The sequence below is a fragment of the Mobula hypostoma genome, chromosome 20 (assembly GCF_963921235.1).
Source record: "Mobula hypostoma chromosome 20, sMobHyp1.1, whole genome shotgun sequence".
Taxonomy (NCBI): domain Eukaryota; kingdom Metazoa; phylum Chordata; class Chondrichthyes; order Myliobatiformes; family Myliobatidae; genus Mobula; species Mobula hypostoma.
The window spans coordinates 6,733,891-6,747,543 of NC_086116.1; the positions used below are offsets into that span (position 1 = coordinate 6,733,891).

At 46.2% G+C, this 13,653-nt stretch overlaps 1 protein-coding gene across 4 annotated transcripts in view; it reads right to left on the reverse strand.

Moving 5' to 3' along the window:
- Nucleotides 1–13,653, reverse strand: part of rassf8b (Ras association domain family member 8b) — a 133,762-nt gene that overhangs the window by 23,418 nt on the left and 96,691 nt on the right. For all 4 annotated transcript variants that reach the window (XM_063072314.1, XM_063072311.1, XM_063072312.1 and 1 more), the window contains one exon: nucleotides 3,073–3,959. In XM_063072314.1, the coding sequence (XP_062928384.1) occupies nucleotides 3,073–3,959 (887 nt within the window). The remainder of the gene's footprint in view (nucleotides 1–3,072; nucleotides 3,960–13,653) is intronic.

The following is a 13,653-nucleotide window of genomic DNA, read 5'->3' on the forward strand; positions in this document are numbered from 1 at the left end:
TCCAGACCTCTGCATTCCTAGCCCAGTGAGAGGGTCACTATGGTACCCATTTTTGAGGCATACACGATGACAACGGGAATAGGGTGAAACTATTCCTTCTGCCGATTAGGGGATTGAGAACAAACAGCCTTAAAGCTGAGGTAAACCATTCCCAGGCAATGTTAGGGAAACACTTTTACTCTCCCCATGGCCACGTGGGTTTCCTCCAGGTGCTCTGGTTTCCTCCCACAGTCCAAAGACATACCAGTTGGTAGGTTAACTGGTCATTGTAAATTGTCCCGTGGTTAGGCTCGGATTAAATTGGGGATTGCTGGACAGTGTGGCTCGAAGACCCAGAAGAGCCCACTCAGCGCTGTATTGCAATAATCATAATATTTTAAAAAATTTATTGAGATACAGTGTGGAACTTCCAGCCCTTCAAGTTGCATCGCCCAGCAATGCCCGATTTAATGGCAGCCTAATCGCGGGACAATTTACAATGAGTAATTAACCTACCAAGTGGTAGGTCTTTGGACTGTGAGAAGAAACCGGAGCACTCGGAGGAAACACAAGCGGTCACAGACAGAACATACGGACTCCTTACAGACAGTGATGGGAATTAAACCCGGATCGCTGGTACCGTAAAGCATTGTGCTAACCACTATACCGCCGTGCACTTCTTCACACAAAGAACAATGGGAACCGGGAACAGCCAGTGAGATGCATCCTGCAGGTAAGTGCTGGAGGTTCTACTGTTGGCAGTAGGCTACCTGTGTAAGAGGATTCAGGCACCAGCTCATCCAAAACAAGAAAATCCCAATCTTACTGACAGATGCAAACTGGTATTTGTCACGGCTGGTAGAATCCTGCAGAAATGCATTAGCTCTTACTCAAAGTAATCTGCTCATAGTTCAGACTGGGCTTGGTATCAGAGAGTCCAATTCGAGTCGATGTAAAACAGTCAAATTCAGAAGAAAATTGTATTAATCACCATATTTAATGTTCTTGCTTTCATACTTAAAAAACAAATTTCCAACTATTGCCAATAGCTTCTCTCCTTTTGAAAGGTCTCGAACGTCAGGAGCACTTAGTCATAGTTCAAGGACTTTGACAGCTGTGCCAGATGGCAAAGGGGGTGAGGCTCTGCTGTTAAAGGTTTGTCTGGGGGTTTTGTGGTGGGGTGTATTCTGCCTTCACTTCTCCCTACCCACATGACCTGATGACATCGCCCAAGCTCTGGCCAAGTTCTCCACCCACATACAATGAAGAAGGAAAACGAGCAAAAAGTACACCCCAATGGGCAGGGGTACAATCTTAACAATGAGTGGGGTGGGGGCACACAAACTGTACATGATTTAATCCCGGCTGGGCAAACAGCCGTCCCACTAAAAACTCAATACTGGTGCCAGAAATTGGTGGTGCATTCAACTATCAAACTGTAGTTCTTCCATCAGATTTCTGAGTGGACAATGAACCCACGGACACTAGCTCACTATTTTTGCTCACCTTTTTAAGCAACTTAGTATTTTTTAAAATATATTTTTCTTATTGTAATTTAGAGTATTTTTATGTATTGTTTCTGCACAACAACAAATTTCACAGTGTATGTCAATGATAGTAAAGCTGATTCTGATTCAGTGATAATGCACGTTTCTATAGTATGGAACGTGACTTGAATTATGCTGACTGCATTGATTATAGTAAAATTGCAAAGCTGTTAAAAACAGTGCTTCAAAGACAACTGCAGACTGTTCTTCTGTAACACAACATTCTATAAGGCAAATTTGTTTTAGGAACAAGCTATCACGTTATTGCAGAACCTCCTGTGTTACCCAGCCAGTTAAAAGGGGTTAAAACAGTGACCTACTGGATCTGTGGAGTGGACACTAAGGTGACCAGCCTCCACTTACAGTCTCCAGACTGGCATTCTATCTGGGCTTCTACTGGAACGTTAAACCCAAACCACTGCAGATGCTGAAAATCTGAAATCAAAACAAAGTACTGGGAAAGACTCAGCAGGTGAGGCAGCATCTGCGGAAAGAGGAGCAGTTAAAGGTTCGGGCTGAAGACTCTTGTGAAGAAGGGTGCAACAGCAACTCTATTTGTCCTGCCACAAATGCTGCCCGATCTGCTAAGTTTATCCATCTTGAACTTCATTTAAAACCCTGACTGGTTCATACTATCCATCAGAGAGGGAATCTTGTCAATCCCAAGTGCCCCGACACAAGCAGACCGTGTTGTGAAGTGAACTCATTGTTATTGGAGAGAAGAAGGATCAATAAATGCACAAAAGCATGTTACAAAGAAGAATCATACACCTCGCACCTCCTGCTTGGATTCCCCTGGAAAGTACACCAGACTGTGGCTGTACTGCCTTGTCCCACACCCTTCCATCTCCTTACCGTATGGCCAGCAGGTAGCTATGGTAGAACCTGTTAATCGGAACCCATGTTTTAAGGAAACGCATCCTTTTTTCACAGTGGTGCCAGCATCCCAGGTTCAATCCTGACCTTTGCTGCTGTCTTCGTGGAGTTTACTTCTCCTTCCCCACGACCGTGTGGGCAGCTCCAGTCTCCTCCCACATCCAAAAGAGACGCGGACTGGCTGCTATACATTGTCCCTGGTGCGCAGGCGCACGGTCGGATCCGGCTCAGTGGACGGGGATGTGGGGAGAATGGGTCAAATGCAAGGATGTCACTTTAAAACTGAGATGAGAAGGAATTTCTTGAGCCAAAGGGTGGTGAATCAGTGGAATACATTGCCACAGACAGCTGTGGAGGCCAGGTCACTGGCAATATTTAAAAGTGGAGGTTGACAGATTCCTGATTAATAAGGATATTAAAGGTTACAGAGAGAAGGTAGGAGAATGGGGTTGAGGGGGATAATAAATCAGCCATGATGGAATGGGAAAGCAGCCTAGATGGGCCAAATGGCCCGACTCTGCTTCTCTGTCTTGTGGGTCACGGGCAAGGTTAAGGGTGGGATTGCTCTGAGAGCTGGAATGGTCTACGTCACAAGGAAACATGGATGTAACTCCTTCATTTGTGACACCAACACATTACAAGTGCAGTTTGTACGATCTTTGGCTGTTACCTGAAGCTTTTTATTGGCTTGACCCAACGTCCTTTCCACAGCTCGCAGACTGTTCTGCAGCCTCGTGCTGTGCTGGCACTTCAGCTCGACGTCCTTTCTGATTTTCACCAGATTCCCCTTCACCTCCTCCTCATTGACCTGCGACCCGCAGAGCTCCTGCTGCACGTTCTCGGCTTCAATGCCCCGTTCGATCCTCTGGATCCTCTCCGTGCAGTCCTTCAGCTTCTCCTCGCTGTCCTTGATCCGGAGACTCACCTCCTCCAGCTGCTCCTTCAGCTGCTTCTCGTTCTCCCGCTCGATCTGCCACTCGTTCTCCCAGAACTCCTCCTCCTCAATCTCTACCTCGTTCTTCTTAATTCTCTGTTCCAGCCGCAGGATTTCCTCCTCCACTCGGAGGCCCACCTTTCCCTCCCAGTACTTCACTTCGGCCTGGTTGGACTCCAGCTGCCTCTGCAGTGTGTGGAGCTTCTCCTGTTGCAGGCGAACCACCTTCCTCAGCTCCTCGGCAGACACCCTGCTGGCCAGAGCCTGGTGCCTCACCTCCAAGTTCGCACACTTCCCAAAAACATCGATGAACCCCTTTGGGCCAGCACTGAAAGTCAGGGACTTCCTTTTGGGCTCCTTCCTCCGTAACGACCTGTCATTCTGGGGCCTTAGCTTAGCCAAGGGCGGCAGGCTCTGCCGGTATAAAGTTCTCTCGGGCGCGCGGCCCATGCTATCTGAGGTGGGCCGCTCGCTCAGGGAAGGGCCCGTGCGCCGCAGGATTAGCTGCACGTCACTGGCATACTGTCCCCACTTGTTCAGGGCAGCCAGCGGGTTCTCGTGGGGTGCCAGGTGGCGCTCTGTCTCTCTCCACTTCTCAATGAGGGTGTATCGGCCAGTCCTTCCTGCAAAAATACAATGGGAAGGAAAACTTAAGTCAATTTTGTAAATTCCAACAACATTTTTGCAGCTTAAAGGATCCCAAAACCACACGTCACAGAATGCCAGATGCAGGTATTCTAAATGGTTGCAATTCAAACGCACAGGAACACAAGATGCTTTGGACTGTATTGGACTGACTCAGTCCAATACATCGCCGACACATCCCACCTCACTATGTACAAGAGAGGCTGCCCCAAGAAGGCAAAAATCAATCATCAAAGATCTCTACCATCCAGACCATGGCATCTTCTCACAGCTACAGTCAGGCAGCAGGTACAGAAGCCCGAAGTCCAACTCCATCAGTTTCAGAACAACTACTTCTCTTCAGTCAGTTGACTTTCACAACCCAAATCACTACAGCTTACAACCCTATGACCACTGCACACTACAGTGAACTTCTGTTTTAACTGTGCAACACACACCCAAAATGCTGAAAGAACTTAGCAGATCAGGCAACATCTACGGGAGGGCATTTCCCTCCATCCCTGAGTTCTCCAACATTTTGTACGTCGCCCCAGATTGCTGCAGAATCTCGTGTGTCTCTGCTCTTGTAAAATGTGTGTACAGTTCACGTTTAATTTGTTCCTCTGGTGAAAGTGTGACTCTGATGTTACGTGTCGGTGACGTTGCTGTAAGACTTTCATTGCATCTGTGCGTGCACGTGACAATAAACTGGACTTGGTCCCATCGTATCCACACTGGCTGAGCTAACCCCCCCACTACCCAGCCCTGGCTGTGTTGCTCACTTGCTCCAGACTGCCAGAGGCTGTATGTGCCTAAAACCCCAACCACACCTACCAATTATCCTCAATCTACACCCCCTGGCTGTTGCGGGAAACTGGGCTTCCCTCTTCAACCTGTCGCATTCACTGTAAGGGGAGCCATATCCAGGGTATAATGTCAGGAAATGTGTAGCAGCACCACAGTTCATTACAAACATAAGACCATAAGACACAGGAGTAGAATTAGGCCAATCAGTCTGCTTTACCATTCAATCATGACTGATCCTTCTTTCCCCCTCCTCAGCCCCATTCCCCAGCCTTCTCCCCGTAACCTTAGATGTCCCGTCCAATCAAAAACCTATCAAACTCTGCCTTAAATACACCCAATGACATGGCCTCCACAGCTGCCTGTGGTTAACAAATTCCACAAATTCACCACCTCTAGACATGACAAATCTAGATTAACACACTTAACATTACATAAAACCAGATTGATTCCTGGGATGGCAGGTCTTTCATATGAAGAAAGACTGGATGAACTGGGCTTGTACTCGTTGGAATTTAGAAGATTGAGGGGGGATCTGATTGAAACGTATAAGATCCTAAAGGGATTGGACAGGCTAGATGCAGGAAGATTGTTCCCGATGTTGGGGAGGTCTAGAACGAGGGGTCACAGTTTGAGGATAGAGGGGAAGCCTTTTAGGACCGAGGTTAGGAAAAACTTCTTCACACAGAGAGTGGTGAATCTGTGGAATTCTCTGCCACAGCAAACTGTTGAGGCCAGTTCATTAGCTATGTTTAAAAGGAAGTTAGATATGGCCCTTGTGGCTACAGGGGTCAGGGGGTATGGAGGGAAGGCTGGGTTCTGAGTTGGATGATCAGCCATGATCATAATAAATGGCGGTGCAGGCTCGAAGGGCCGAATGGCCTACTCCTGCACCTATTTTCTATGTTTCTATAAACTTGCACAACATTTATTATTTTATTGGTTAGAGATACAGCATGGAACAGGCCCTCTGGTTCCATGAGCCTAAACACAGGACAATTTAGAATGAGCAGAGGGGGAAATCTGAGCCCCCGGCGGAAATCCATGCCGTTAATGAAGAGAACATACAATCTCCTTCCAGATGGCGGCAGAATTGAATGCCAACCTCCGGAGGGCTGTGAGCTGTAATAGAGTTGTGCTAACCATTCTACCACCATGATGTCCTACGTAACAGAATTAGCCCACAGGAAGTTTGCAAGGATGTTGCTGGGACTCGAGGACTTGAGTTACAGGGAAAGGCTAAACAGGTTCGGACTTTATTCCCTGGAGCACAAGAGAATGAGTGGAGATTTGACAGTGGAATACAAAACGATGAGTGGTATAGACAGGGTAAATGCAAACAGGCATCTTCCCCTGAGGTTAGGTGAAACAAACTAGAGGTTGTGGGTTACCTCCACGAGAGTCAGTCATAGAGCAGTATAGCACAGAAACAGGCCCCTCGGCCCATCTAGTCTGTACTGAGTTATCACCCTGCCTAGTCCCAGGTCTCGCACCTGGGCCATCGCCCTCTGTACTCTCCCCATCCATGTACTTATCCAATCTTCTCCTAAGTGTTGAGATCGAACCCACGCGCACCACTTCTGGCAGCTTGTTCCACACTCTCTGAGTGAAGAAGTTCATCTTCACATTCTCTTGAACATTTCATATTATAAGTCCTCTGAAAGGCTTTCAGAGTTAAACCTGGTGCCAGTAGTCTCCCTCGCGAATCACAGAACTCTGTAAATCAGCAGCCTCTGGTATGGGCAGTTGCAATTTCCTGATTTCACACCCGAGCGGGTTGAAATGTGAAATGTTTAAGAGGGTGTGAGGGTGAACTTCTTCACTCAGAGGGTGAGAGTCATGAGAGTGTGGAACAAGCTGCCAGCAGAGGTGGTGAACGTGGGTTCGATCTCAACACTTAGAAGAAGTTTCGATAAGTACATGGATGGGAAGAGACTGTGTACGTGCATGCGATGGGTGGGTGGCAGGGAGGAATGGGGCTTGTGTCACTATTGTTGCTTTTCCACTTGGCATGTTCTGTTTTGTGTTCTATTGTTCTGCCAAGCATTGTGGGCACGCTAAGTTGGCACCGAGCGCCTGGCCATACTTGCAGGCTGCTCCCAGCACACCCTTGGGTGTGTTGGCGGTTAACACAAGCAACACATTTCACTTTGCGGTTGCAATGTGCACATGATAAAGATATCCAAATCCAAGTCTGAAATCTGAAATGTCACATTCCGATGATCTTCACTTCCCCAGCTCGCTCAGAAGTGAAATCAGGAAATTGCAACTGTCCGTACCAGAGGCTGCTGATTTACAGAGTTCTGTCATTCGTGAGGAAAACTACTGGCACCAGGTTTAACACCAAAAGCCTTTCAGAGGACTTATAACATTGAGCAGTTAATGTTTAGACAATTGTTTCCTGCATCAATCATTATTAATAAGCATGTGTCAGCCTGTTTTGTGCCTAACCCTGATTTACTATTATTATTCTCACAGTTTGGAAACTTCGGCAGGCCAGGTGGAAGAGTGAAATGGTTATGTTTCAAAGCTGGGCACCTTCATCAGAACTGCAATAGAGAGAAACGTGTTAATCTAGGTAGCACAGAAAAAAAGGGGAAGGCATTGGCTGGAGCATGAGGGTGTACAAATGAGGTATTTAAGTGTCAGTTAATGCCAGATGAAGTCATCTCAACTCTCCTCCCCATTTCCATACTGGGCTGTCTGCCCTCCGCCTTCTCTGCTACCAGAGTGAAACCGGACACAAACCCCAGGACTGGAAAAGTCAAATTTGAAGGCAGGATAAAGGGTTAATTTCACAATTCTTAGCAGTGTAGAGGAACACAGGGATCTTGGGGTCCAGGTCCACAGGCCCTCAAAGTTGCTTGAGTGGTCAAGAAGGCATATGGCATGTGGGTCTTCGGAGGATTGAGCTCAAGAGCCACAAAGTAATGTTGGAGCTCGATAAAACTCTGATTAGACCACACTTGGAGTATTGTGTTCAGTTATGCTCACCTCATTATAGGGGATGTGGAAGCTTTACATAGGGTGCAGAGAAGATATAACAGGATGCTGCTTGGATTAGAGAGCATGGTTTATGAGGTTAGATTGGGTGAGCTAGGGCTTTATTCTTTGGAGCAAAAAAGGATGAGATATGACTTGACAGACAAGTACACAGTGATAAGAGGCACAGACCAAGAGGATAGCCAGAGACTTTTCCCCCAAGACTAATGCGAGGGGTCATAACTTTAAGGCGATTGGAGGAAAGTGTAGGGATAATGTCAGAGATAAGTCGTTTTGTTTTAGCACAAATAGTGGTGGGTTCTTGGAACACACTGGCACTATGGTGTTAGAGGCACTGGTGACATTCAAGAGCCCAGAGGAGGCGCACGAGGATGATTCTGACAATGAAGGGGTTAACATAAGAGAAGTGCTTGGCAGCTTTGGGCCTGTACTCACTGTAATTTAAAAGTATATGGGGGATCTCATTGAAACTTACGGAATGTTGAAAGGTCTAGATAGGGTGGATGTGGAGGGGATGTTTCCTATGGTAGGCATATCCAGAACTAGAGGGCACAACCTCAAAATTGAGGGCTGACCTTTTAGGACAGAGGTAAGGAGGAATTTTTTTAGCCGGAGAGTAGTGGATCTGTGGAATGCTCTGCCACAGACTGCGGTGGAGGCCAAGTCCGCGGGTATACTTAAAGTAGAAGTTGAGTGTTTCCTGATTGGTCAGGGTATCAAAGGATATGATAAAGGCAGGTGTATGGGGTTGGTGGGATCCGGGATCAGCCATGATGGAATGGCGGAGAAGACTCGATGGGCTGAATGCCCTCATTCTGCTCCTTTGTCTTATGGTTTTCTCCCCATATCTCTTCATGCCCTGACCAATTAACCTCTGCCTTAAATATACATAAAGACTTGGCCTCCACAGCTGCCTGTGGCAAAGAATTCCACAGATTCACCACTCTCTAGCTAAAGAAATTCCTCCTCATCTCCAGTCAAATAGGACAACCCTCTATTCTGAGGCTGTGTCCTCAGAATTCATTACGATTCATTATTATATATAATTAATTATCATTATATGTGAAAATATGTGAATCATATATGTCATACTGCTACCACGTGATATCTGTGCGCCTGACTTAAAGAATGGAGTTTGACTCACATTTCAGACTCCCTTGTTTTTATTTTGATCAGTTTTTCGTTTTAGAGTTACAAAACAGAACATAGCTAAATCTTAAAATTCTACCAAGTTCAATCTATAAAAAATAAATCGAACTAAACATCTTTGGCTTTAGGTGTGTAGGTGGAGTAGTTCACAGAACAATGCTGAGATGGTTTTGTGGTGTCTGTGTACACAGAATGTAATACAGGATGCTGTTGTAATGTAATGTACTGCTTACAGCTGACACTTAGTAGATACGACAGCCTAAAGAGCTTTCTGAAGAAACATCACTAGAGAGATTTTAACAGAATATTCCAGCATCAGAGGACATGTAACTGCAAACCATGATGATCCTGAAACACGATAGTGGGCAAAATACCTTTCCGAACACAAGCCTTTTCACTTTTCCTTGTGCTCACTCTTATTGATTGGTCCTTTCTGGCTCCTGATGAGCAGCTCACGGTTTGTTCACTGGATTGTGCTGTAATCCACTCTCTGTGATTTGAGCCTACCACCTCACGTAAATAGGACATGCATATCTGGGTGTGGCCAGTGAGGGCCAGCTGGTAAACCCACTCACATTCATCCTGACTGGAATTCCTCATGGTAAATTAGGATACTGCACTGAACAGGAACTTCCAGCAAGGTATATTCCTAACATCCAGTATACTTGAAGGTTAATAGAATATATTGACCCAATACTATGAACGTAGAGGAAGACATGTGCCATTTTGCAATTCTTGTATGTACTTTTTAAAGAGTAAAGTTTTATTTTAAGTAAGTAAGTTTTAACAGAGCAAAATACAGTGATCAATGCTCTCCAAACTAAACAACAAAGAATATAAACACTAGAGATTCTGGAAATCCAGAACAACACACACAAAACACTGGAGAAATTCAGCAGCTCAGGCAGCAGCTACTGAGCGGAATAAACAGCCAACGTTTCAGGCCAAGACCCTTCATCACGACTGGAAAGGAAGGAGGAAGCAACCTGAATAAAGTGGTGGGGGAAGGGTAATTAGAACAAGCAGTCAGGGGATAGGTGAAACCAAGTGAGTGGGGAGGGGAGGGAGAATAATGTAAGAAAATGGGAGATGATTGGTGGAAGATCTAAAGGGTTGAAGAAGATGGTATCTGATAGGACAGGACAGTGGACCATGAAAGTAAGGGGAGGGAGAAGGAATTAGTACTAAAATTATAAAAACATTTCCAAAAGGATTTTACTTGTAAAGCAAACACTGCAGATGGTGGAGTGTCCTGACGAAGGGTCATAAACAGGAAGAGTTAACTATTCCTCTCCACAGATGGTGCCTGATTTTCCAGCATTCCCTGGTTTAAATTTCTCTTTCGAATCGCTCCACTGGTTCTGAGTGTTTAGTGGTTAGTAAAGGAATGACAGACTCTGGAAGGTTCAAACTCTTCCAGAATTTAGTGTTTACATGTTTACTGAGAGAGCCATGGCAGTCAAGATGCTCAGTAACCCAAATACTACTCTGACTGAAACACAGAATCCAGTGCAATACCTTCACTCCACTTGAAAAAAAAACACACTGGCCAGAGTAATTGGAAATTTTGGAATTCCTTTCCTATTGCGATGGATGGGAGGTTCCCTAGTGTAGTTCAAGAGAGTGGCTTTCCACTTCAGAGACCCAACGGCTTCAAATTCCAAGGAGTGAACATTGCCAATAGCCTGTCCTGGTCGAAACGTGTGGATGCCATGGCCAGTAATGCTCGGCAACATCTCTACTTGCTCGGGCGAAAGAAATTTGGTATGTCTCCTTGGACCCTCTCCAATATTTATTGATGCATCCTATCCAGGGACATCAGACTTGGTATGGCAAATGCTCTGCCCGTGACCACAAGCAATTGCAGAGAGCTATGGACACAGTTCAGCTCAGCACAGAAATCAGCCTCTTCTTCATGGACTCCAATTCTACTGGCATCTTTACTGAGGCAGCGAGTATGGACAATGACCCTACCCACCCGGACATTCTCTCTTCTCCCCTCTCCCACCTGGCAGAAGAGACAAAAGCCTGAGAGCATAGGCTCGAGGACAGCTTCTACCTCACTGCGCAGTTCCCTAGTACAATAATATGGACTCTTGACCTCCCAATCAACCTCATTATGATCCTGTACCCTTATTGTCCACCTGCATGGCACTTTATTCTGCTACACTTTACACATCTGTAATTGTTTTACTTCATTCTACCCTATTTCACTGTGTAATGATTGGATCTGTATAAACTGTATGCAAGACAAGCTTTTGACTATATCTCAGTGCCTGTGACAATAATAAACCAACTCCAATGTCAATTCCAATAGAGACCATTTGAAGATGAGCCTCAGTATACTTCAACAGTTCCCTTTCACTGAGGGCCTTCTGTGGCTTCCAGAGCCTAGATTTACAATTCGAACCCTCACTTGCCCTATCTCTGCAATCCCAAGGCTCCCACGTCCCTGCGAGTGGCTCCACTTAACCAAGTCCAATGGGCAGAGCAGAGAGAGACGGAGGGAAGCATCAGAGAGCTGGCAGACTTACCCATGTTCAATTTAACACAGAACACTTCAACCCACGTGTTGTGCTGATCCTGTAACCTGCTCCAAGATCAATCTAACCCTTCCTGCTACACAACTCTCCATTTTTCTATCATCCACGTGTCTATTTATCTGTCTGGCAGTGCGTTCCACACACCCAACACTCTGTGAAAGGAACCTACTTTGGACATCCCACCTTAAAATTACCCCCCACCCCCGATTTAGCCATTTCTGCCCTGGGAAAACGTCTCTGCCTATCTACTTGATCTATACCTCTCATCATTTTGTACACCTTTTGTTATGCCACCCCTCGTCCTCCTTCACTCCAGAGAGAAAAACAAGGCACCTCACAGATGCAAGCAATGAGCTGAGAGTGAGAGTCAGCGCATGGGATCATGGTAGCCTTGTAACCGTGGAAACATGGTTGAAGGAAGGGCAGAACTGGCAGTTAATGGTCTCAAGGGTTCAAAGGTACATTTAATGTCAGAGAAATGTATATAATATACATCCTGAAATGCTTTTTCGCAACCATCCACGAAAACAGAGGAGTGCCCCCAAAGAATGAACAACAGTTAAATGTTGGAACCCCAAAGTCCCCCCTAGCTCCCCTCCCTCCCGCGCGTAAGTGGCAGCAAGCCTCCTCCCCCCACCGGCAAAAAAAAAAGCATCGGCACCCACCACCGAGCACTCAAGCGTGCAGCAAAGCAACAGCAAAGACACAGACTTGCAGTACCCCAAAGACTACTCGTTCACCGACATACCACAGGCTCACTCTTTCCCTAATGTCTCTGTTTCATAGTGAGGGGGGAGACAATGCTCAAGGGTATGGGAGTTTCAGGAGAGACAAAGTCACGTACAAAGGGGTGGGGGTGGGGTAGGGGAAGATTGGACTGTTGATCAAAGAGTATTACTGTAATACTGAGGGAAGAAATCCTGGAGGGATCAGCAAATGAGCTATAATGGGTAGAAATGAGAAAGGACTGATCACGTTGGTGGGGTTACACATTAAGGCCCTTAACAGCCAGTGGGGATTAGGGGAATCGTTAAGTATGCAAATCAGAGTGTGGTGCAAAATGCAGACCGGGACTGCCCTAGTGCAAGGGTCTTTGTGGGTTATGCTCCCTCGAAGTGCAGTCAAAGAGGGAGTTTTACGGTAGTAGTGAAGATGTCTACTATCCAAGGGACTGTACTCAATCTTTATCTTGGGGACTGATGTTGCTGAAGTGTCTGTGCAGAAACCCACTGGAAACAGTGACCATAGTTCACTGGGTTTCAAGGTGTTCATGGAGAAAAAAAAAAGTTAGTCTTAAAGGTAAGGTGTTAAACTTGAGGAGGGCTGATTTCAACAGTGCAGGACATGGCAGGACCTGGCGAAAATACATGGGGAGCAAATGCTAGAGGTGTTTAAAGGCAAGATGGTAAACTCTCAGGGTCAACATACCCCTGTAAAGCTAAGAAGCAAAGAGGGCAGGATTAGGCATCCTTGGTTAACAAAGGAAATTAGGATAAATCCCCAGGGTCCAATTCAGAATGCTATGGCAAGAGAGGGGAAGTTGCTGAGGCTTTGATGCAGAATTGTGCCAGTAGCCTGGCAAACAGCTGATGTTGTTCCCTCATGGTGCCCAGGCTTGGAACAGCTCACCTGACCTGCAGAGAAATTTAGAGAGGGAGAGGAAAGGCCCAGTCATTGTGCTTCACGTGGGTACCGACGCCAAAAGGTTGAACAGCAAAAGAGGTTCTGCTGAGGAAATTTGAGCAGCTAGGGACTAAATTAAAAAGCAGAACCACAAAGGTGATGGTTTCTGCATTGCTACCGAAACCAGGTGCAAACTGGCACAGGGGTAATAAGATCAGAGAGTGAAATGTGTGGTTCAAAGATTAGTGTGGGAGGAGTGGGTTGGACACCGGCACCAGTATCAGGGAAGGAGGGAGCCGTTTCAATGGGATGGGATCCAACTGAACCCCTGCTGGGACCAGGGTCCTGGCAAATCGCACAACTAGGGCAGACAGGGCTTTATACTAAAGAGTGTGGCGAGGGGGGGGGGTTCAATAGATTGGAAAAGTGTGGATAAAGTAGAAGGGAAGGGGGAGCATAGGAGAGGTTAATGAACTCTCCAATTCTTATCCATCTTAATCCAAACTTCATGCAACATGCAGACAAATTTGAGAAGAGGGGTGGTGAATGCAGTACTGGAGGCATTACATTT